At 43.3% G+C, this 25497-nt stretch overlaps 1 protein-coding gene across 2 annotated transcripts in view; it reads left to right on the top strand.

The window, feature by feature from the left end:
* The first annotated feature begins 14260 nt into the window (after positions 1 to 14260).
* Positions 14261 to 25497, top strand: part of KCTD1 (potassium channel tetramerization domain containing 1) — a 103902-nt gene continuing 92665 nt past the window's right edge. Inside the window, exon 1 of one of the 2 annotated variants that reach the window (XM_075494541.1) lies at positions 14261 to 14312. In XM_075494541.1, the coding sequence (XP_075350656.1) occupies positions 14304 to 14312 (9 nt within the window). In that variant the 5' untranslated portion in view covers positions 14261 to 14303. The remainder of the gene's footprint in view (positions 14313 to 25497) is intronic. The other variant, XM_075494540.1, reaches the window with a different exon arrangement.

Raw genomic sequence — 25497 nt, 5'->3', positions numbered from 1 at the left:
GAGGTGGCAAGCAATACAGAATCAGGCCCATGAAGCTTGCTGGGGAGAGAACTGTCTTGTCTCTCTCTAGTTCATATCTGATACTTAAGGACTAAATACTGCATATTGTCTCTTTTTTAATGGCTTTGGTTTTTTTTTTCAATCCCTCCCAACTTTCAAGAATAATCAGATTTAAAAACGGATGTCCCGCCTATCTTTTTAACGACACCTACGATGTCCTTTCCATCTTGTGCCGCACCAGGACACCTCTGTCCTAGTGACATAGGTGTCTGACAATTTGTCAGGGAGATAGCCATAAGTTAGGCAGAAAACCAGACTCCATTAAAAAAACATAAAAGCTGGGAGGAGGCAACTTGATGTGGCATGGCTCCTGGCGATGAGGAAGCATGAGTGCATACTGAAGCTTAGAAATAGAAAGTGATGTCCTCATAAAAATATGGCTTTAGGCTGGTGTGCCACTAGAAATTCTTCTGTCAGTTTAGAATATTTAGCTCTAAGGGATCTCTACTTTCAAATGGATCTTTTGATGCAAAATAGGCTGCACAGACGGAGATAGTGTTGAAGAAGGGAGAAGAGTCGCATTCGCTTCCAGTTATGCTTGATAAACTGAAGATTTTTAGATAGGCTTTTTGATCCCAAAGTATTGAGTGGGCAGGTGGGTTACCTCACCAGTGTGTTAGCTCTCCGGCCCCGTCTAACCGAAAACTGTTACTGATGCCCGGGCAGCTAAATAATACTGAAAGCTTCAACACTGCTGGTTATCAGGGGAACCTCTTTACCCTAATTTGAAAGCTCAGAGCTCCAGGCAACTGCATTTTTTTGGTTACAGGCTCTTTTGTGTGATGTTCCAATGCAGTATATCCAATCAATGATGCGATATCACGCACAGTACCATCATATGGATGTTTATTCCCCCCGTGTTTTGTATTTGACTTGTTAAACTGCAAGAAGAGTTTGGGGAACAAACGGGGAAAAAAAAAAAAAGCAAACTCCTCAGCTCCCCTGCTGCAGAAATTTAAAACTAGCGAATACACAAGCCTCAGTGCTCCAAGAGAAATGAAAAAGAGCGGAAAGTGAAAATATATACATATGTATACACATGAACAAAACATGAGCCACAGTCATGGCAATCTGGGCTCCAATGTGCCAAACAAAAGGGGTTATTCCTCCAAGCAATCTTTGTGCTGTAAAATTTAGGACACAACAAGGCTGGTTTGTGGTCCACTGTAGATTCCACTATAAAATTATACAGTCACAGTACAGTAAATTCCACTGGATGATTAGGGCAGGCTGGTTTGGGGGATTTTTAATATTGCATCTTCTAAAAGAAGTAAAGTTAAGGATTGTCTGGTTGAGGTTGGGGGGGACAAGACCAATTACCAAGATACTCATTCTTCCTTTCTTCTGTAATTCCTCTCACATACACCTTTCCTAATTGAAGTTCATTTGGCAAAATTTCAAGAATTGTGAGGATTCTTTCCACATGGATTTTTTTAACACAAATAGTAATGGGTCAGATCTTCAGATGAAATAAATCAGCCCAGATAATTTCATTTACAGCATGCCTGTGTAAATAATGTTAAATTGATTTTATTTATTAGGATGCCAAAAATAAAAGTAAGAGCAAGCTCCATGATGAATGCTTAATTTACAGAGGGTGCCTGATGCCTCCTGAGGTTTTGGTCCAGAAGAGCAGGAGCAGCTTATGGAACTCCATCGTTTTATAACACTTTTCATTTAATTTGTTGTGAGCTACTTCACCCAGTCCAGTGCTACAAACTAAAAGATAGTTCAGGACTAAGAATTCAAGCATGACTAGATTATAAGATTATAAACCTTTGGAACGGAGATTTCAGCTCAACTCAAAGCAATGCTTACCTTAATTGCATTTTTCTGTGTTTACAAGGTTTTACTTCCAGTCTGGTTTCTCTTTCCGCTCTGTTCTGACATGAGCCGTAAACCTGCATTTCTGATGCCGTACTCCCTGGTCGCTGAGATAACTGTGTCTTTGTCATTACACACAGTCAGTCTCAAATGAGAACCCATACTTGAACCTTAATATCTGTGACGATGAGGCAAATGGGCAATCAAAAGTGGCAGGCATCTGATAGGGACAAGCTTCCATGATGCACATTGAGCTGTTTTCTTACACCAGGAGAAGAATCCCTTCTTTTTTGGCTTGATCGTGCTGGTGCTGAGTGACAGCTGATGGTGCTGATAACCTTGTGCTGTCATTGACGTGAGCCAGCCGTGAGGCTATTCCATCCTGCAGGACTGTATCCTGTGCTCGCCATTACTCTGGGGCATTTACCAGGTAGTTAGATCTTACTTTTATTTTTGGCATCCTGAAAAATAAAAACATCTTACCATTATTTACACATTTCCATGGACGCAAAGTGTCTGTGGATGTACAATGACCTCGAGTTCAACTAATGCTGCTGTTGCTTTCACTGCGTTAGCTCTCTGCCATGTGAACCTTCACAGGGAGTTCACGATGATTTTGTTGATTCCTGGAAGATATCATCAGCGCAGCTGTAACGGTAAGGGAATGAGGAATGAAGCAATGCTTACTTACTTACACATTCACACCGGGTGTATTAATCTCATTTACAAGGGAAACGTTATCCAAAATTAAAGGTATTGTCGACTTAGTAAACAAATCACGGCTGAAGTCAGCTGGACGTAATCAGATGAGACCTCTTTTCTCTCTTAAAGGCTTTGGTGTCAGAGTAACAAATCAAAAGGCACACCAAGAGGTGTTGATCAAATTCATCCAAGGTGAGCAAAATTTTCCTTCTTACACCTACCTGTCTTACCTCTGTATCTACACGGTTCAGATCTGTTTGTCCACCTTTTAGCTGGTTTCAGCTCATGTCATTTGTAAGCAGGGGCAAGGTAAACATAAGGAGGCAACGACTGCCGCTCAGGATGCTCGGTTAAATAATGAAAAACCAGCACTCTCCAGATAGGAAGCACAGCAGAAGAGCAAAGAATTAGCATGACTAGGAAACGAGGTGAGCCAGCTAACGTCTCGTCCCAGGGAGGTGGAAAGGATCAAAAGGCCTGCCCAGGTCTGCAGGGCATCTGAGGGCCCAGGAGTCCTGGAAATTGTGCCAACACCTGCCAAAATGTGCCTGGGGCGGCACAGTGTTGCCTACCTTTTGGATTCCTCTCAAATCTGAAATGAAGCTCAGCAGAACCAAAACTAAATAAAACTGGAGGGTTTAAGCATTCACCCTGTGAAAGCACAGGATATAACCAGGCACTAAGAAACTGAAAAAAAAAAACCAACCCACAGGTAAGGATTGTGTTTATTTAAACACTATAGCTAAGAGATTTATGAATCTAGGTGTGTTACAAACCCTGAGCTCAAACGATGTAGCAAGTGACATTAGGAGGAATGCTTTCTATACAGTCAAAGGTAATCTGGTACAAAATTCAATACGGCATGACAGCAACTATGTTACCTACTCCCAGCTTATTTTGCCCGTTCAGACATGACTGGTTGGGAGAGACATTTTTCCAAAACCTTGTGATCCAGACATTCTGGAAACACCAGCATGCCCACAAGCAAGAGTTTTCCCTTTTGCTGCTGTTTATTTTCACTCTGTGCTGGGGGAACGTAACGTGCATTTCTGTCAAGTCATATGGTAGCAAGTATGCTCAAATGAATGCTCATCCTAACAATAATGTCAGAAATAACTCATTTTTCCAAATGGAAAATTTTAATTGCCAGCTTAATCTAGTGTAATAACAATATGGAGGCTTTAGGCCTCAGTTCATCAAAGCATTTAAACATGTGCTTAAGTATCATTGCACTTAATGAGACTTAAGTCTCTGCCTAAATGTTTAGCTAGTTCAGTGACTCAATACAGGAACTGAGGAGTAAATGTTCACTGATTAAGTCAGACCACTGATAATATGATTTCAGAAAATACTATCTAGCTGAATAAAAACTTCTGAGTGTAAAGTTTAAGAGTGCAAGGGAATTAGCAGGCTGAAGGGCAAAATAAAATTCTTAAAATCAGTGAATGACTTTCACTATTACAAGCGGCCTCTCAAAGGAGGAGCTGACTGGCATACTCCCATACAAAACAGAAACTGTAAAAAGTAATCAAATACCATCACACAGCAGAATCCAGCAAGTCAAATTAAGGAAACACCCTTTGAGAAGATGAGATTGTCTCCAAATGGTAGTTAGGAAACAGGTCACCTCCCATCACTGAGATCCCATTGCATCCAGGGATGGCTGCTCTCTGCAGTCACCCAGAAACACCCGATGGCTGAGCAGGGGGACGGGCACCTGGACCTCGAGAGAGCCTTGGCTAGCCTGTGATCCAACCCAGCCATTTCAGAGTATGGCATTTAGACATCTTCCTGTAATTCTCTCCACAGTCTGCCCAGCAGTCTTTCCTATTTTCCCATTTTTCTCTAAAAAAGAAATTATTTTGGGAAACTCAGTAGGAGAAAGCCATTCTGAATAGAGCACTGATTGTATAGCTCATCATTTACAGATTAGGAAATGCAGAGGTAAGGTGTTTGTGCACAGCTTTGACTCTGTCTGTTGCTCACAGATAGAGATGTGTATGTGTATATACACACATAGATAGATGCAGAAGAGTAGTCAGTACTACTACTCCTGTAAAGGAGTTCCTGTACAACCAGGTAATGTTAAAAACCTGAAAAAAATGTAACACAGTACATTTGTGACCGGTACTAAAAGTAATATGAAATTGCAGTATGTTTGTTTCCCCAAGCTTACACTTTAGATCTGTGATATGATCCCCACAGTAAAATGAATTTAGACATCAAAACAGAAATGAGAAGTACAAACCTGGGGTATTTAAATCTATAGGAACTTTGCTGTTGATTTCAGTTTGACAAGGAGTACAGCTGGCATGAAAATTTTTTTTTCTTGGGACATACAAATCACTGAAGTGCACCAAGTAACTCTCTGAAAAATCCAGAAGGGTGGTGTGTGGCACACATCTATTTGTAAGTTCCTCATTCCCTGAAGTGCTATGATTAAAAAACGCAAGCATTCATTACGAGGAAGTTTGCAACTTAAATCTTCCAGGTAGTAAAGTTTTGCAACTAAATTAGTTAAGAATAGAAGATTTAAAACACATAGGTAAAAAAAATCCTGCATCTGTATAGCTAAGGCCATAGAGGCAAGTTGTTGTATTAACTTTACTTGAGAAAGAGATTGTGCCTTTGTGATCTTACGACATCACTTTTCACTGAAAGCTGGCAAGCGTGCAAGTTCCTTTCACAAACGTAAGTCATCTGCACCAATATAGGATAGTTAAGATGATTTATCTGGATTTCCTTCAAGCTTTTGACAAGATCCCTTACTAAAAAAACCCTGTAAAAGCTGTACAGTAGAAAAGTAGTGTTATTCTCTGTTGTAAAAAGCAGACTGGGAGACAGGAACTCCTGAGTTCTCATTGTATTTCCTTTGATCTATGTGCCCTGTTCATAATAAGCCTGACACTTATTCCTTCTGTGGCTTTGGGCAAGTCATATAATCTCTCTGCCTCGTTTTCTTATCTTGAGGGGTATTGCATGGATTAGTTAGTCAATGTTTGTAAAGCAGCTGAAACAGTATTGACCCGATTCTCCCAGGGAAGCAGGGACACTCGGCTTCTTGGGAAGTCATGACCAATAAATTCTAAGGCATGCTACAGAAAGTAAATACCAGAAGAAAAATGAACCCAGCCTTGACACAGACTACACCTGGTTTAGTTCAGCTTGTTCCCAAAAAAGGCTGCACACAGCAACTCCCTGGCCACAGCTGTCAAAGGAGCCCAGGACCTCCCCGGGGGTGTTTGGCATCCTGCAGGTTTTGGGGTCTAGCTGCTGGTGAGAAAGGAGGGAGAATGGAACGCTCCCAAAGGGGACGCGGAAACCGCTCTCAACAAATGTTTGCACTAGTGAGCTGGCAGAGGAAAATAAACAGTGAGTAAGTGACACTTGCTGATGGTACTCATTGTCCCGTGCAGTTGAAGAGCATTGTGAGAAGCCTGAGATGAATTTAAAAAATATTGGTGTATCCTGAATTTGGGGGTGATTGATGATCAAATGAAATTTATCTTGGACGAGCATAAGGTAATAAACATTAGCAAGGTTCTCTCTGTGACCTCACTGATTTTACTTTAAGTTTGGCTTGAATTTGCTGCACAGTCCACATCTATCTGTATGTGCGCACAGTGAAATAACTGAGAGAGGATCGCTCCTGTCCTAGGCATCGGTGTGGGTGGTTTAGCTGACCATTGAGTTAAAAAGGCAAATTGAGAACACCATTCTTTAAAACTAAGAGATAAATCAAGAGAGAAAATATCATGGCCAAGCCATTGATAAATGGCAGCAAATCCCCAGGCGAAGGCCAATGAATATTTTCTCAGTATTTGTGACCTTTCCTGATCATTTTGGATACTGCTTTTCTCTGTTGGCTGATGTCAGGAGAGCAAAGGTGGCTGCTGCTGCATTAGCAAAACTCTGCATTTTCTGCTGGGGAAGAGAAGTGCAGGACTTGGAGGGATATGCCAGTTTTGCCAGTGTGAGTGCATCCGCAGTAGTCGTTTTTCACTTTGGAGTAGCTATTTGTGTGCACAGGTAGTGTAGTTGCAGAAAGAGAAGAAAGCAGTCCGTTGCCTTGACACAGAGCCCTATTCCTTTCTTTGCACCAGCAACTATGCCAGCTACATCAAGCCACTGACTCCTTGCCAGCACTGTTTGCTATTATATCTGTCAGGGGAGTGTTCCTAGTATAGACGTGGCCTTGGCAGCAACGCTCGCTTGCCGATGTGTACTTGTGAGATGCCTCTTTCATGCCACCTTCCTTGAACTGTCTTTGGATTTATATTTGGTGATCATCATGTCCTTTCTTTTCTAGGGGCTCCCCTTTAGCATGTACACTCCGTGGTTCAGTCACTTGCAAGAAGACTGAAGACTGGAAGAAATACAACAACAAAACCCAAAACAGGCTAGCAGGAGCTTGGCTGACAAGGTAGGACTTCTCTCAACATCTGCCTTATGCTGGTCAGGATGGAGAAAGGTTGCCTGGAGGTATATATGGGAGTATTGCCTTTGCATGAACTAGCACAGCGATTTTCAGTGACTATGGCATGAGAGGGAGAGTTTTGCCAGATGGGCGTTTTTCCCTGGCAGACATTTTCAGCCTCTGCCCTAGGAGATGACTGTGTCTATTTTCACAGGCAGTCAACTAAAATCCTCTTTAAACTTCTAGGTCTCTTCATGTCCTCCTAGCAGCTGTGACAGGACCAGCAGGGCATGGATTAAAATATTGATGAGCTTCTGGCAAGCCACTGTTTTCGACAAGGAAATGAACAAATAAGAATATTGATGCGGCTGCAAGGTTCATACCCCCCCTGCCTGCTATCACTACCCAAAAACCCACTGCTGTCTATTACTGCTCAGTGTTCACAAGTTTCTTGTATGAAACAAGGTATTGGGACATTACTAAAACACGAAAATTATCCTTATAACTGCAGCTGTGATATATACACTACATATCAAATGAAGAACGAAGCACGTAGTAGCTTAACACTTATGCGCCTTTCCTCCTTTGCATAAACTCATCCATCAAGTATGGCCAGAGCAGCCCAGCTCCTATAGTTCCTTGCAAACCTGGGAAATGACAATGATGTAAAATCGGTATGAAGTGAAAAACTGCTGCTTTTCAGGAAGTGGCTAGGAGAAAAACATCATTGATTTAAAAGTGGATTTCTTCAAATTACTCCAAACAGAAAAGTACAGCTGCTTTCCACGGATTCCTGTTTCTACAAAGAGAGAGCAAGGAGATGCTAGCAACATCAGTTTTTCAAAGTTCATGCATAGCATTGACTGCATAGGGTAGTTTCTGTCACACAGAAATATAACACAAACTATAATACACTTTCATTTTCAAAAGGGAACGTTCCAGACAGTTGCTGCTTCTTCAGCAGAAGGGTAGTATCTCTTTCAAATATCCTTTTTCAAAGATACATGTGGTCTACAATGAGTCTAGAAAATTAGTCTGGTTCCAAAATCTGTGAATCACTCATGACAATCATTATTTGTAGGTCTGAAATCTTGGAACAGACTGTTTCTGAAGGGTGGATGTAATAACAGCCCTGTTCAAATTCTGCAATCATCTGCCCCTTTCTTTATCCAGGTCAGACCAATATATGCACTCCCAGACTTTGGGCTATTCAAAACACAAGTAAAAATCCAGATTTCACAGCTTGAGTTTCTCTTCAAGCTGTGTTTTGTATCCCTCTGAAATATTTCCTCAGTTGAATAGGATGGTTTATTGGGTAGAAATTCATACTTCAAATAACTATCTCAATGTATTTCCATATTATGCTAGTATCTCACATTTTCTGGAAGAGTGTGCTCAGAAATATAGCTATATTGAAAGAGAGTACTGTACCATCAATGTCAATTTTGTCTCTGAAAACTCATGGTACAGTTGAGTAATGCTTCTGAGAATGGTGGTTTTAATGTTAAAAATCCGTGAGGGAAGGTTGTTGGTGTGTTTTGTTATTTAACAACACCAAATACCTCTGTTTATTGTCTCTATGTATATAGGTGTGCTCAGGGAATAATTTTTATAGGTAGGAAAGCTGAGAGATTCTGACACCCAAAGGATGCGCAAAGAGATACACTAACATAAATTTCTATGGTGCCCTGAAGGTACTTCCATTGTATTATAGGGCTTCTCGTGAGCAGTTCTGGCTCAGGCAATAGGACTGTGAAGCAAAGCTGAGTGGTTCTGGGCTAGATGAACTGAGAATGAGGCAGATTATAGTACCTCTAGAAACCGTGTTTTTTGTTATAGGGTACGGGAATATAAAATAGCAAAACCAAGTTAATCAAATGCTTGTTTTTCTCCTTACCAATTCCCCTCCCCAACATACACACACATACACGCACACGCACACTTTACCCTCTTTTCCTCAGTGTAGTCTTTAATTAGAATGAGTTCAGCAGTTAAATTGGAACGATCTTAGAGCAATTTGTACAATCTCATGAGATACATTATCAGTTATGCCCTGAATTCTGCATGCTTTATCTGAACAGTTAGACCAACTGAAGTTTCTTTCATGTTCAACCCTGCTGGTATTTCACATGACCCAGCCCAGAAAAGCTTATAGTGACCATAAGGGTGCATTAATCTTTTTGTAAAGCATACTGACTAATCCGAATAAAACATCCGGCTTGCAATGAGAGGAGAGGTTTCAAATGTGCACAGGGGAAATCCAGTCAAAGTAGTAGGGAGCAGGAGCAGAGGTGAACTCTGATTTGCTCTCTGCCTTCACATATTGTACAGAATTGGTCCTTTCCCACCTGTTTTGCAGCAGATCAGACAGACAGACTTTTCTGTGCAATAAATGTCTGAAGGCAGGAAAAAACGCCAGTGTGGTACTACCATGTTGTGCCCCTCAGAAAGCCTCTGCAATCACTGAGCAAGCAGAGGGGCTGCTTCTCAGGGAAAGGAATAACTGGGGAGGGAAGAGGGAAGCAGAGAACATCAGAGAAATGCAGAGAATTTCCCAAAGTTCATTATAAATGCATATACACATAGGAAGCTATGACACCAGGATTCACATTTTCAATCCTGCATGCTCAAAGACAATCTTCTAAACCCTTTTTATTTTTACCTTTCCACAAGTGTCATGATTTGGTGGAGGTCTTAGCATCTCCAGCTCCCATTGCTGGCAGAGGGATTTAGGGGCACCAAAAGCTTCTGAAAGACACCCATGGAAGAGCCCCAAAAACCTGAACAGAGGCTTTCTGTGAAACTACTCTGTGGTCCCTCGATTGCCCGAACAGTCTGTAAGCTTATCCATATCTTCACAAGGGACCCAGAAACTCCCAAGAGATTTTGGTAAACCAAAAACTGATGTTTCTGGAGAAGAACCTAGTTCAATCTGGGAGTTTTCATACCAATGATGAAATTGCATAAATGACCTTCATCTCCCACTCCAGTGACGCTGCTTCTCCTTAAATCAGCTGCCCACAGACCCTAGTCTTACTTTCTGAAGCAGATAACTGTGTGAGCTTGGAGTTCAAGAGATGTTGGTGCTGTGAGAGAGAGACATCACCTCCTCTTACAGTGCAGGCAGAGCTGCCGTATCTGGGCAGCTGAGGGCAGAGCTAAGAGATCCACATGGAAATCCATCACTACTTCTCTTTCTGCATGCATTTGCATTGCCTAACACAGAGCCAACCTCACAACTGGGAACTGTAGTGGGATATGGAAATACTTTTATTCAGCTTCCGTTTTTTAACTAAGAGCAAAAGGGCATAAGTGGTGTAAGTGCACGTGGTACATAAGGGCTACACAGAAACAGGGTGGAAGTACTTGTTGCTGCATTAGTTCTGCCACCTTCCTATAGTAGACCTGTGGCTTGATTCCCTGTTATTCTCACAAATGCAGAAGGGATGCTATTTCTTAGGCTACTTCACTGTTTGTTATGGTTTGCACTGTTCAATCCATTTCACAGTTAAATAACAAAATCTATTTCGTCAAATACTGAATCAAAATGTTACTGGTAATAAAGAAAAAATACATTATTTTTAACACTCCTTGGGGAAAACAAATCTGGAGAAACTGTGTTCATAAATCTCCCCCTTCAAATGCAATGTAAATTCCTTCCTACTTTTCTAAAAAGAAAAAAGAGGCACTGACAAAATATCTAATGCAGGCAACTGTTGCTAGCTTTTATTTCCACACCTAGCTGCTCTTCTTAATATTTTTGAAACAAGATTGCAACACATACAAAGCCTATGCAACTGCAGCAGAGAACTTTCAAAAGAAGGTCGAGCTGACATGAGGGCCTTCCTGAGAAGAGCCCCTGTACTTGTTTCCAGACAGGATTACAGCTAAATGAGAAATAATGCCCTTTAGCAAGTGGACACATATGATCCGCAGCAGTTGGAAAACCTGCATCTTCAAAAGCTGCAATTTTCCAAACTGTTAACATTGACAATGGTATGGCAAAACTACTGTAGTTTTCCAGAGGCTAATTATGAACAGGTGATGATTTGAGGAAAAATTCAGAAACCAAATATTGAGCTCAGTTTGAGCTCATTAAGGTTGCTATTCAGAATCAGTAAAATATTCATAATGCACAAACACAATGTAGTTTTATGTAAACCTGTTTAAAAAAAGATAACTCCGAGTAAAACAGAACAGAATTTGGTTTAATGTGTTCTCCTTTGTATGCAAATTACCTCCAAGCAGTTAATAAAGGTAAACCTTGCTAACTTATTTAGATATATGTGACAGCCCTTTGGGTTATATTGATCTTTTGTGAACTCTCCCGATGACAAAAATTCATCCCTAGATCAGAGCATGGCCACACCAGTAGTAAATTCAGGCCTGCGTTAAGGTAAGAAGGCTGTGGATACCAAAAGCTGTGAGAAGGAAGAATAAGCAAAGCCAGGGTCTTTCCTCTCCTCTCCTCTCCTCTCCTGGGAAAGTACTATGGAAATGTTTAATTTGCATGCGAAAAGAGATGCAGATAGTACTTCAGTGTAAGAGTTAACATAGAGTTCTTTGAGAATACCTCCATTTTATTTATGCGCTTTTATATTTTTGACCACCATGTAGAGGGAAGGACCAGGCTGCAGTCCCATCATGATATGACAGCGGACAAATAGAGGCAACAATATCTACCCAAAATGGTTTGCAGCTACCCCAGTGGGCATTTGCCCTATCCCACAAACGTGATGTGAGACTTCAGCCCATGATTATCCGACTCAGAGGTGAAAGTTTTACCAAATGAGCCTTCTCGAGGTAATGACTACATTTTCTTACTTCCTACGAAAACATACCTTTTCTTGTCTAGTGCTGACATCATTTGATAAACTCTTCACTGCAGGTAAAATATCAGCACAAGGATATTTTTCACATTTTTAAATTTTACATTGCTATTTTTGTTCACCTTTCTCCATAGTAGCCACTTGCAAGCTTAAAATTAAAAATTGTTCCTTTACTGATTTTTCTTCTCTGTATTATGCAGGTCGCTAATGAGTGCCAGGCTGCTGGCATTGCTTTATTTATTTATTAGAAAGAGAAGAGCAGTGAAGCATTTAAAAGAGTCACATACAGAGCCATAAAAATTTTTGTGGTGACACACCGTAAGACAGAAATAAAGTTAGGTCAAGACACAGTTCTACTGAACGTTGTAAAGGGTTCATTTCATCTGGACGGCAAATTTCAAAAATTTTCTTTACTGTGTTTTAATTCACAAGCCATGAGAATCTTTAAGTTATTAAACCAGCTTTGAGTGCTTAAAAATTACTCTATTGCTAAAGCCGCATAACGTTAGTGAGGGTTGTAATGACCCTGTTCCACACAAACCCACTTGGAGAAGGCATAAATGGTTGAGCGGAGCTTTTCTTCTCGTGTGCTACTAGTTTTTGGAAGAATATTAAAAACAAAATTTGAAGATGAAGCCATGTTGAGTGTTTCTTGGGGCATGTAAGTGTGTGGTTACCTAAAGTTTTTCCTTTTAATTTCTGTCAGCCATTCCTGGTTAATCAACGTGACGTATTTGTGCTCGTTATATCGCGATAACAAAGCATGTGCAAATGGTGTGATTCCTACGTGAGAAGTCCTACCACGTTATTGTGCTTATCATTTAAAGAGAAGAGGAAGGACAAAAAGAATGCATTGGGCTGGATGTATTTTTAAGCAAGAGAATTAGTCATTCCTTAGGCTGCAGCAACTGCCTGAGGAGAAAAAGGCTATTGTTATATTTTGCATTACTTTCTTTAAAATACTAGAAACATATAATAAAAAGCTAATCGTAGGTGTTCGCTGGACACGTCTGGTTCTATTCAGGGGCTTTATTGGGCAGTTTTGGCCTCACAGCCTGGTCTTTTTCATAAGAAATGTCAGCAAAGTCTGTGAATTAATGGACTGCGAAGTGCTTAGAAACATACCGTTTCGCAAAAGTATACTGCGAGGATGTGACACTAACGGGAGGTGACCCATGGGTTTATGGCAAAATAGCCCACCCTAACAACAACACATTAGTACAGCTTCTGTACACAGTAGCTTTGAACAAAGCAATATACAGCGGAGTGCGAGGTGAAGAATGGTAGAATAAGGGAACCCTGATCCAGAACAAGACTTGTAAATTATTTGGTTATCCCCGGTTTTGTTTTCTTCAGGAGAAGGGAGCTGCAGGCTCCCGGCTGGAGAAAAGGAAAAAGGCAAGGCTCCATTTCCATTGGATAATTGGAGAAGGAAAGTTAGTAGCATTTGTGAGCGATGTCACATGAACCTAAGTGGTAAAGTCCTGGATTTGCCTACATGGATTTGTTTTCTTTTAATTTTGCTGCTTAAAAAAAAAAAAAAATAAAAAAATGCAGTGCAACTCCTTCAATCTTTTTGCAATTCTGCATGGTTGAACATTTGAAATGAGTTTGTGTATCACCCCCAGGCATTGATTCAGACTTGATTGGGGCAAAGCAGACTCCATGTGCTTATTTTTATACACGTCATTTGGGAAGTTATATAGCCAAGGGAACAGAAAATGTGTTGCTCCACTGCCAAATTATCACATATCCCTCGATCAAAACGGGAGGTGATCCTAATCAACAAGTTGTGCGACCTTAGTGCAATGGCAACGTCGGGTCAAGTCGGGAAAGTGAAGAGACAGATCTAAATACAAATAAAAAGAAAGAGAGAGACAGACAGAAAGAAAGAAACAACCAACAATCCTTATAATTATCATCATCTGCTGCTTTTCCCTCTTCTGGCAAAGAAACACTCCATCCATTTGCAGAAATCGCCCGCGGAAACGTTACATCAAAACTAATCACAACGATTAAAATCAGCTTTTCTGTGCAAGAGGAGAGTAAAAAGCAAGTTGGAGGCTGGAATGAGACTGTTTTTTCCACCAAAAAAATCCGAAAAAAAATACACGCGATATATATATATCTATCTATATGCACGTTTCGAAGGAGATCAATTTTATGCCCGTGTGATCAGTTAATTTAATTTAACTTTTATTTCGGAGATTGATTCAGACTGGAGGTAGAGACATGAGCTAATTGTATCCTGATCCTTGCCTTGAGGGGTTTCAAAGCCCTGGAGCAACTATTCTCTGTATTTTGCTCTGTCTACCTTAGCCAAGCTATTGCATTTCTCTCTGGTGTAGCGAGGAGAGCAGACCGCTGCCGGGAGAGAGAAATATCGGAAGTGTGAGGTGGGGGGGGGGGAAAGGGGAGAAAGAAAAAAAAAAAGAGGGGGGGAAAAAAAGAGGGACACTTTTGCGGCTCCGATGTTCCAGGTAAGGGCTGCTCGGGATTGTTGTTGTTTGCAGCGGAGGGTGCGGAGGGACTCGGGCGCCGCTCGCTTCCACGCATGTGCCGGGCGCTCGCACCCCGCGCGGGGACGCGGCGCGGCCGCCTCGCCCGCCGCGCTCCCCCGCGCAACCCGCGCCCCCGCGCAGCGCCGCGGGGAGGCGGGGAGGGAGGGAGGGAGGGAGGGAGGCGGAGGGGGGGGGGGGGCGGGCGGCGGGCGCCCGCTTTCCCCAGCGCCTCTCCGAGGGGGGGCTTGGGGGTGGTGTGCGCGGGGGGTATTTAATTTCGATTTGTGTATTTTCGCGCGGGGGCTGCGCGGCTGGCATTGTTCTCCGCCGGGCTGCAGGAGGGGGCCGCCATTGTGTGTGTGTGTGTGTGTGTGTGTGTGAGAGAGCGAGCGGGAGGCACCTTCCCCCCCACCCCACCCCACCCCACCCCCGCGCCGCCGTCCCTCCGCGGCGCACCCCCTCCGGAGCCCCCCGCGGCCCCCTTTGTTGCCGGGGCGGCGACGGGAAGGGCGGCCCCGCGGCCCTTCCCCCACAGGGCTCGCGGGGCGCGGCGGCGGGCCCGCGGGGCAGCGGCCGCCCTTCCTCCGCGCCGGCTGTCTGCCCGCTGGCCCCCCGCGGCCGCGGGGGCTGGGGCGGCTGAGGGGCCGCCGCCGTTGCCGCCAGCCGCGCGCGGCCGCGGGGGCTGAGGTGACTGAGGCGCCGCGACCGTTGGCGGCGGGACGGCGGTTGCCCCCCGGGGCCGGCCGCCGCTGCCCCTTCCCCCGGTGTCCGACGCCGGCCCGGAAGAGAGGGAGCCGCGTCCGCCGTCTTAAAAACAAAAAAAAAAAAAAAAGAAAAAAGCCGTTCGCCGCCTGTTTCCAATCAGCGAGATACAAGTTTATTTGACCATGCCCGGCGGGCACCGAGCGCGCTCGGATTGCTCGGGCAAATGAAAAATGGGCGAAACGCTTCTCCCTTCTCAGCGGCGGGGGCTGCCGAGAGACCTCCGCCTCTTCCCGCCGGCTGGCGAGGGAGGGCAGGGGCACAACCGCTCGGTGCACCTCAAGCATCGCTCGGTGTGCGGGCGGGGACGGACGGCAGCGGGCGGGTGCGGGCGCTTCGGGGCTGGTGGCTTGTCACAAGCGCGGTGGAAAGGCTGCGCCCGAAACGAAACTTTCCATCTTCATCTTGCCCCGAGCGCCGGGGACGGCTTGGCGGAGGCGGCCGGGGCCGGGAGCCGCGGCCGGGGGCTGCGCGCTGCGGGCGGGCGGGCGCAGCGGGGGAACTGCGGGCTGATCCGAGGAAGTCGGTGCCTTGCGCACGGCGAGCCCGGAAAAAAAAGTGACAAGTTCTACTGGTGCCGGATGGGTTCAGCAGCGCCCGTGCGAGGATGCTGGCCCCGCAGGTCGGAGGCACTTGGAGAAACTTCCCCTCGCCTATTCAAAATGACTGCGGTGATTTTGGTGTATTAATTACGCCCGAAGCACAACACAAAATGTTCTAGCACACACTAGAGGTCCCTCTCAGAGCTGTCAGACGCTAGGGTGTTTTCAGGTTGGGATGTTCTTTTTTTTTTTTTTTCCCCTCACCCCGTTTCACTATTTGAACAACATTGACTATTGCTGCAAATATCAGTGCAGCATATGTTATTCAAGTAAGGGTGAAGAAGGATTTGCGACGTTTCTGTTTGTGCCTCTTGTTGTTTGGGCATCAGTGGGTCAGTTAATATGCACATTCCTCTGTGCTCTAAAAAACGAATCTAAACGGGACTAATTTCATGCTGTGATTTACGAGTTTTGTTTGAAATATCCTCGCAGTTTGTTGTTGTTGGGGCCAAGTTCCAAATTTCGTACTCGCTTTTCTCATGTGAATCCTGCCGTGGAAGTAAACAGCATAAAACTTGAATAAGGATTCCAGGCTATGGCTCATGGTTTTTAAAAGAGAAATATGCAAGCAAGCAAAAAGCCAAGTTATTAAGATTATAAAGAGTCAATAAAGATGATGGCGGCGACTAAAAATGATTGATCCCCAGCCATTTTCATATCCAGAGCATGTTATGGAACTAACTAGTCCCCCCAATCTTCATGTATTACAAGCAGTATTATCACCATTTTACGGATGGAGAAACTGAGAAATAAAAAGAAGGTCACTGACTTGCCTAAAGCCATATAGCAAATAAAAGATAGATCTGGAATCAGCTAGGACAGATTTAGATCTCTTGCTGATTTGCACTGCTGTAACCATTGGAATTCTTCTGGATTTAAGTCAGATTCGGGCCTTAGGTGTTGCTCTGTCCCTTAGAAACACTGCCTTCATCTAAATCCCAGTTTGAACATGACTGAATTACATGCAAGATTTTTGGGGGAATATTTGGTGTACATCTAATTTTTAAAAGACAAATTACTGTGAAACTTTAGGACTGTGTTGGCTCTTGATTCTTCTTCTTTTTTCTTTCCCCTCATTACAGTTTCCTCTGTCACATCCACGTGGTTCCCTAGTTGGTTTTTAGTATTTTTTTTTTTAATGAACAATTTCCTCACGTCTAGTGCAGCTTTTGTTACTGGTTTCCGAGAAGCGCTTCTTACTACATGTCTCTGAATGAAGCCTTCAGTTTTAGGTCAGAACAACCTCAGAACAAATTATTTTGCATGAGGAAGACTCCATTCATTGTGGATCTCACTCAGGCAGAAATGAAAAATTGCATGCCTACCGTATACGAAAAAGCCAGCCTTTCCACTGCATAGAGGAAAGGCTGCATGTAGAAGACTGTGCACATAGACTTTTTATTGGATTATGATAAGTTTATGTATGGAGAAAATGCGATGTGAAAGGAAATATTCACTGATCATAACAAATGTGAGTACATTATTCAAAGTGGGGTCTCTCACAATTAACAAAATATCAAATCTGCCAGTCACAGTCAGACAGCATTTGACATGAGCCCAGCTGGGAAGGAATGATAATTTCTGTATTCCAACTACTTTAGAAACATTTTCAGGATACCATAAAACAGGCACAGATGCACAGATTGTGATTATGGTGCTTTACTGTTCATTTATTAATGTGTGCTGGTATATACAAACTGCCACCACTAAAGCATAATGTAAAGTTCCTGCTTTCGTGTAACTAGTCGTCAGCTAGATTGAGTAAGATGCCGATACTTCAGGGAGCTGATAGTCCCTCAGTGTTGCTAACACCCCTGCGATGAGGGTCTGACCCCACATCCTAACAAGTAGGGAAGCTGACATAGAACATGGGTGTAATTAAGAATATTCCCCCCTGCCCCCCCAATTTGAGCTTATATGTCTCTGAAAGAGAAAGCATTTAGGTGGGAATTAGCCCCACAGAGTGTATGTGGTTTGTTTAAGACTATGTACGGGCTCACTGGCTGAGCCAAGTTTTAAATGCCAGAGCTTTAGCCCCCTTTCTCATGTTCTGAGCAGTAAACTACTGTGCCTCACTTGTGTTCAGCTCTTGTCTGGTACCAGAGGAAAAATAATGTCGATCAGAAGCAAATTTTAGCGGAGATGCCTGCTGTTACTTATTTTGGATCCTCTTACACTGCTGTAGCGGAGCCAAGTTGGATCTCCTTCCAGGAAACAAATTTAGTTAGTTGTTGTTTTTTTTCTGACAGAAACATAATTCTTACTTTAAATGGAATATCTTCTGTTCGTCTGTATTGCACTTATGTTTTCTTTTTACAGCCTGGGTAAAATTCATCTCTGGTATGGTGCCATTGACTTCTGTGTTGTTTCACAAAGAATTAATTTGCCTTCCTGTGTGAAAATACAAATTTCTGTTGTCTTACTTTCCACAGAATACAATTTAATTTTTTTTCAGTTTGAAGGAGAAAAATATAAAATGCACATCTTCATTTTTATTTTGTCCAGCTTCACTACTTGAGCAGGCAGAGGTACCTCTTCTGTCACTACTTCTCTGGTAAATTAAGCTGGATATATATACACACATTTAGAGAAAATCTGTAGGTGGGAGGAGGGAGTAACTACTATCTTCTAACAACTAGCTGATAATACCTTCAAAAAATTTTAACGTATGTGAAAGCCATTAGCACATTCCATATTGATGATGTATATTGTAGCTTTAATAATCTCATGTTCTCTAATGTGTATTTTAATCATGCTTTTGATCCAGAAGTCAAATAAACAGCATCCCATATCCAACTGAACCAAAGTTGATGCTGTTGCATGTTCAGTTGTTGTAAGGCCATGTTTATGAAATGAATGGCTCACCTGATAACCTTTTGCTGATAGCTCTTCATCTGGCTGGCTACCCCCACTGGCAATGGAAGTTACCGGTTTGATGTGGTTGGCAGGTTAGCACAGATGTGGCTTTACAGGTGGTTTGTATGTAGCCGAAGTCTACGGGTGAGGGATACAAACCTTAGAAGCGCTTGTTGGGGCAAAGGACAACTCATCCTGACAAATTATTAAGTGGCTTTTACTCAACTGGTTTTCCTTGCCCAACACTCATGAGTAAGGAACAGCCTTTAAAAAAACCAAGAAGTAACACTGCACAGCAGGGTTGCCCCAAGATGATAGGGAAACGAGTTCCGTCTCACCCAGGTTAGTGGCTTCTCTGCTTCTGTCTTTCAAACAAGACCTTTACAATTGTGGCCATTCCCCCTCAGCCAGCACTGGTGACTCAGTTCTGCCCCAAACCTCAGGTTCAGTATAGGCATCTATGGGTTTTCCTTCGTTTTCACTGGCGTGATTCAGGATGATTTGCAGGATAGCTAACAGGCAGGACTGTAATTGGTAGTCTGTAGGCTCAGGCATGTGCACCCCGCTCCTGACTCTGTGTGAGTGTGGTTGCCTCTATCCAACAGGCAGCTGGTGTGGGGACAAAAGTGTCTCCTGCTGCTGTAGTAGGTTTTGCCAGACCTCACCTCTCATAGCCTTGAGTTCTCTCCCAAGAACTGTGAAGCCACGTTGTGATTTGGTCAGGCAGAAGTGATGGGAGGTTGTCTCAGGTGAGGTATTTCCAGCAGACGTGGGGAAATGTTAATATTCTGTGTAAGGCACAGGCGAAACTTAATCTAGAGCACAGTGTGCAGCTCTGAGCATCCATCTTTGAGGAGAGTGAACTTAAGCTGGAACTGCAGCTAGAAGGATGATCAGGGAATGGAGTATCTGTCTTGTGAAAGGAGATTCGAAGAGGCTTGAATGTTCATGTTAGCAAAGTGTAGTCTGGAAAGAGATACGACTATTCTATATAAAAACACACAGGTAGTAAATCCCAGAGAGAAGTAACTGTTCAAGGTAAAGGACAGTAAACGTGTATATAAACTGGCCCTGTTTGGGCAATAGTTTCCAAGAACGCTTTCTGATACAATATCTAGAAGATTCAGCATTGAAAGTGGACCTTGAAGTTGGTAATACTCTGCTTTGGGCATGTCTTTAAAACCTGGGCTACTTGGAGAATATTTACAAAAAAGGCACTGCCAACCCTTTACCTCAGTGACCTTAGCTGCACAGTCCCAGTAGGCTACAGTTGACTAAGTTTTTTCATCAACATTTCTGTCAGTGGAGAAAAGGTTTTGTTTTTTTAAAGAAAAAATACATTTTAATATATATTACAAAAATCTGTCAAAAAGCAATTTGAGATTCTTTTACAAAACTGAAACCAGCCCTTTCTCATACCTGAAAAACACTATTTATTTTGAATTTTCATTAGACAGAAATTTGAAAAAGACCATCTGACAGAAAAATGAAAAAAATAACCTGAATTTTTCACAGAAAAAAATCCTCAATGTCTGTTTTGATGATCAGTGAAAATTTTGTGTAAGTGTTTGTCAGTGGGAGGAATTTCTGATTTGCCCTTTAGATAGGATCCATCATTTCTTCTCGGTTCCAGCTGCAGAACTATTTCTCTTTCTACAGTTCTTCATTTTTTCCAAGTTAGATCTTTAATGCTTACCGCTTTCTTCTGATTTATTTAGTGGCATTCACTTTATTTTCATCATATTCTATAACAAGGAGAGGAGAGATTTAACAGAGAGAGATGACCAAAGAGCCCTTTTCTCTTTTTCTCACCTTCTTACAAACATTAACTGAAAAACATCCTCTTCATCATCCGATCACCTGGCAAACTTTCTGCATGCTAGTTTACTTGTATACCCAGCTTATAAATCCTGGTGGGGGAGGACCGTCTCTCCTGCTGCAGCAGGCACTGCAGGTATTCAACAAGTAATTAATAATAGCTCCTGCTATCAGTGTTGCCAGAGGAGCAGCGGGAAGAGAGGAGTGGCAGGCACTGAGAACATATAAATAACTGTTGGAAACCAAAGTATCCGGGGGCTGCTGAAGTAGCTCAAAGTTAAGGCAAAGTGCTCTTACGAAATAAAACCGGCTTTATTTCCCCGTGTGAACTGAACTTGGCAGTGGCATTAGATGGAAGAGGTGCTGTGCATATCACGTCTTAGAAAGGGAGTGCAGGCCCAGCAGCATGATCGCACAGCCATCAAGGGAGGGAGGCAGGAGCGGCGTGGTCGCCCAGATGCAGAGGAAGGAATGAAATGGGGGTCTCTCACTAAAATACCGATGCCAGTCTCCCCAAGGTGTACTGCCTTCTAAATAAGCCAAGACTCACCTAGAGGTTTAGTTAAGATGTCCTAAGAGAGATTGATGGTCCATCCATTCAGCACCGGGGACCAGTGCTGAATAATTCAGAGGCTCATTATCATTTCTGTAGCCCATTATGTACCCATTATACCAAACACTTTTCTAAACACTGAAGAGAGATAATCCATGCACTAAAGACCACTCACACAAGGTAAACAGACCTTCCTAGCTTGCCAGTAACAGGCAAATTTCACACCATTTATCTATAGCAGCCTGTTTCGCTGTAAGTGGTATGGCAAAAGGGGAAAGGGGTTAGACGGGCTTACCATCTGTATCGGAGGGGGCCCTACGGGTGATGTCAAGGCAGCCGTACCAGCTGGTGACTGTAGGTGAAGGCATGAAGACCATTATAGGAGAAAATGAGAAAAGGGCAGACTAGGTCGACAGAGGACAATTAACACCCTGATTATCAAAGGGAGCTCACAGATGCGGGGAAATTAGGGAGAACCTTGAAGATTGGTGAAAATCGGCAGATGCAGCACCAATGGAGGGACTCAGAGTCAAAAGGGAGAGCTGGACAGTTAGGGCTCCATTCTGTGTAGACAAACAAAAGGCTGATGGATTTACCCTAGACATCCAAGAGATGGTCATTGATGAGATCCAGGTGGGATCTTACGTGGATCTGCAGCTTGGCTCTGGAGAAAGAGAGAAAGAGAGGGAAAGAAGCAGTGGAGTTTGGAGGTGGCTGCAGATGTGGGCTGAGGGACAAAGAACAAGACAGTGCAACCTTCCTTACCCTCTAGCTTTTCCTTACAGTGGCTTCTGTGGTACAAAGACAGGTTGGGATTCCTGGAGGCAAAATGAGGACGTGATTTCTGCTATTGGCAGAAGACTGAATTTCTAAGGATGTCGATGCTGTTCTGAGGCTTCCTGAAAAATGTGTAGGCAGGGGTGTTCACGGTTTGGGGACATATGAGAAAGCAGCTGCAGTTTTTGCTGGGCCTTCTGCACTTGGGCAGGTGAGACCCAAGCAGGAATAAAGAGAGTTAGCTCTTTCTCAAGGAAAGAGGTGGTTCTTTTAGGGGGAAACTGTAGCTTTGAAGAAGTATTTTCTTTAGCTCAAAAATCTGTTGTATTATTACTGGCTACATACAATCTTTCCTTTTTTCCTTAATCTTCTTGAACAATTTACATCAATGTCCTGCAACTGGGAGTTCCATGGGTTGCTTAGAGATAAGCTGGAGAGTGATATCCTTATCCATTTATAAGCTAATGCCTTTTTAAATTCCATTAGGTGCCCTCTTGTTTTATGAAGGGCATCTGATTTCTCCTTCACACCATTCATTATTTTATATACCTCAATCCTATCATCTTTTACTGTTTTCCTTTCTAAATGAAATAGTTCTGGTCTTAATCTTTTTGTTTAGAAATACCCCCACATGTCTCTAATAATTTTTGTTGCCTCCGGCTATCTAGTGTAGCTATCTAGCACTCCCATCATTGCGTCTCACTGGATCTTTTAAAGCTAGTTCCAAAGTCATCAGCGTGAAGGAGACTGAAGGATGGTCTTGTGGTTAAAGTACATCACCAAGAGTCCAAAGTTTTGCTTCCAGATCTCCTGCCCTATGACCTTGGGCTAATCACTCAGCTGCAGAGATCCACAGTTTCCCTTTTAGTCCCAGGAAATGGTATGGGAAAATTTCAAGCAAAATATGTTAAGTGTTTCTCCGCGCCTGGATGGAAATCGTTATAGAAGCACAGCCATATTAAATGTAGTAGTTTCGATTGTTTTTCCACAAGGCAGCTGCATGTGTGTTGAAATTTGTAACTTCTCCCTAACTGTTTGATTGTATGGCGCTTGGCTGTTTTGTATTTGTTACACTGCTCTGATATTGAGTTCCAAACAAATTCAATTAAGTAATTTCTCTTTGTTATTTTACGGTGAACTTCATATGGAAAGTATGAGTTACAAACGATTTGGGCAAAACAGACACATGGCTTTCATGCGTCCTTGGGGACTTGGAAAGCCAGCGCAGTCCTGCCGAAAGTGAAAAACAGAATCAAATTCCGACATTTTACATGTAGGATGTGGCCCATTCCTGGGAGGCGTTGGGTGCCCCTCATTCCCACTCATACTTTGCACATGTGAGATCAAGACTAAGGTATTGCTGGCTTGTCTCCAGTCTAAATGAACTAATTATCCACAACCTGTCAAGACTCTCACAAGGAACGTAAGACTCGCCCATCTGGTTCCCTCCTCTGACGTTTGCAGCTAGGCCTGGCTGTTACATATTTCTAGCACCTCTATCGCTCTCCAAAAGCGCACTTCAGGTCTGGGGCACCTCGCTGCCTTGGTGTGTCATTTGGTGCCTCGTCATTTCTGGCACACGGGAGCCTGCAACACTGCAGCTGGGTGTGCGCTGCTGTCACTGCCCCATGCTCCAAGGGATCTCACGAGCAAATGCGTTCCTGAATGTCATCGCTTGCTGCAAAACAGTCATGTCTCAAGCACTGGTATAGGAGATCTTTGAGGTGTCTGAACTATAAAACCTACTGTTTTTAAAACATCTTGTGCCACAAAAGGTGCTAAAAGAATACACTTTTTTGATAGGATGCTACTCCAGTAGAATAGCAAAAGCTAGCTGCTTAGATATTTGTAACGTAAAACTAAGGATAACTAAATTGTGGTATAAACTGCTTTTTTTTGTCTGCTTGTTATCCTCCTAGCCTTGTACCTCCTTTTTTGCCTTGATATTCCTCTTTCCTTTTGTAAGCAGATAGTCAGCCACTGCTCCCATGAATACCCCAGATGGCACTGCCTGCTCCTTTTGCTGGCTGGCTCAAGCCTCTGCGCACATTCCCGCCCAAGCCCTGGGAAGTTCAGTGCTCTTCTGGTCTCTTTGAAAAGGGGCCAATCCTACAAGACTCTCCTGATAACCCCAATCATGTCAATAGGCCTGTTTGTGTGATTAAGGATAACACATAAAGATGCTCAGGGGTTTGGTGCATCAAGAATCTTTGCAGCTTTAAAAGAGGAAAAGGGTGGTTTGGCCTTTGGGGGGGGCTTGGAGGGTTTTGTTTCCCTTATGCCTTATAGCTGGCATTTTGTCAGAGCCTTCTGCTCGCTAGCATTCCCATGACACTTGAACATGCTCAAAGAAAAATTTCCTGTGAGAAATCAGTGGGCTTCATTAAATTTTCAAAGTTTAGAGCTGTGATCCTCTTTGCCCCTCTCCACGGGCAGCTGGCCCTGCCAGATTCTGATTGCTTATGTGAACATTTGATAAATCTCACTGTGGACTACATTTGCTCTTTCACCCAAGTAGTTATCACACACATTTCCCTAACACTTTAAAATCATGCCTGCCAAACATTTTCTGATGTAAAGTTAAAAGTCATCTATTACTGAAGTGATTTTTCAGCCCTCATGGGCATGTTTTTCTTTCCTTTTTTTTTTTCTTTATGTAGTTCAGATAGTTTCAAGCTCTTTTGAACAGGCTGTCAAGGGTCAGTTTCAAAATATATATATTTTTAATTTTCTGTGCCCTAAAAATATGTTTGTGCTATTCTTCTTTTATACATCTCCTTTTAAAGTCGAACTCAAGCAAAACATAATGTTGCCTTACTGCCAAGGCCACAGAGAAGTTAATATAAAACTGGAGGTTGCTTCTTCCTCTCCCATGCAGGTCTCAGTCCTGCACTTACATCAGGAAGGACGCTTTTGCCATTGACTTCAGTTAGCCACAGCCAAATAGGCCCCATACCACTGTGCTGAACTCAACGACATCTTTCTGAAGCCACCTCTGCCAAGTGCGGTGGCACTCGTGCCTGCTGTGCTCCCAAGACCTCCAAACCGGGGACATGGCTTGAAGGGTGCACCGGCTCCCACCTGGCTGCCGTGCCGGCTCACGGGGAAGGGAAGCAGGTTCTTGCCCAGAGAAGAGCTGGGGTGGGACTGGATCAGGCATCCAGATTTGAAACACTCCCAGATCCCCCGCTCTGAGTTGGACCTGTGTGGATTTGGTTGCAGCTTTGCAGTCCAGTGATTTGGTGTCGTTTATGGCCAGCCTCTATATGCAAACCATTTGTTTGTATTCAGAGCCTTGCCTGACCCTTTCCTTATTTTTCCCCCTTTTTACCTCCTGTATGGATCATACTCCTGCTTTCCGTGTGTCAGCAGAAGGCAAGATACCACTTCTTTTCTCCCTGATCCTCTCGTTTCCCCCCTTCTCAGTGCTCCTGGCATTTTCCCTTAAATGCCTCTTTTCTTCCTTTAGGTTCCAGAGCTGTGCATGGTTTTTGAAACCGATTAAAGCAGTTTCTCCTACCATGGCAGGGAGATGCTAAAGCAAAGCATGTGTGTCTCTTGGTTTTAAACCAGGATTTTTCTTACTCTTTTCCCAGTTTCTTGTTTAGCAAACATGGTTAGACAGGACCATGGTGTAAAAAAAGCAAAGCAACTCCTCCCTTCCTGGAGAGCACCAGCCTGATAACACATCCAGCTTTTTTCCAAAACCCTGCTAGTGCCCTTGAACTTACTGAAGCATGCTCCAGCATCAAACAGTCTGACCAATCTGAATTTGTCGTTTCTCTTCAAAGTGTCT

Source organism: Mycteria americana, chromosome 2 (assembly GCF_035582795.1).
Source record: "Mycteria americana isolate JAX WOST 10 ecotype Jacksonville Zoo and Gardens chromosome 2, USCA_MyAme_1.0, whole genome shotgun sequence".
Lineage (NCBI taxonomy): Eukaryota > Metazoa > Chordata > Aves > Ciconiiformes > Ciconiidae > Mycteria > Mycteria americana.
The sequence above is the reverse complement of the archived record's forward strand: the minus strand, read 5'-3'. Positions and strand labels throughout refer to the sequence as shown.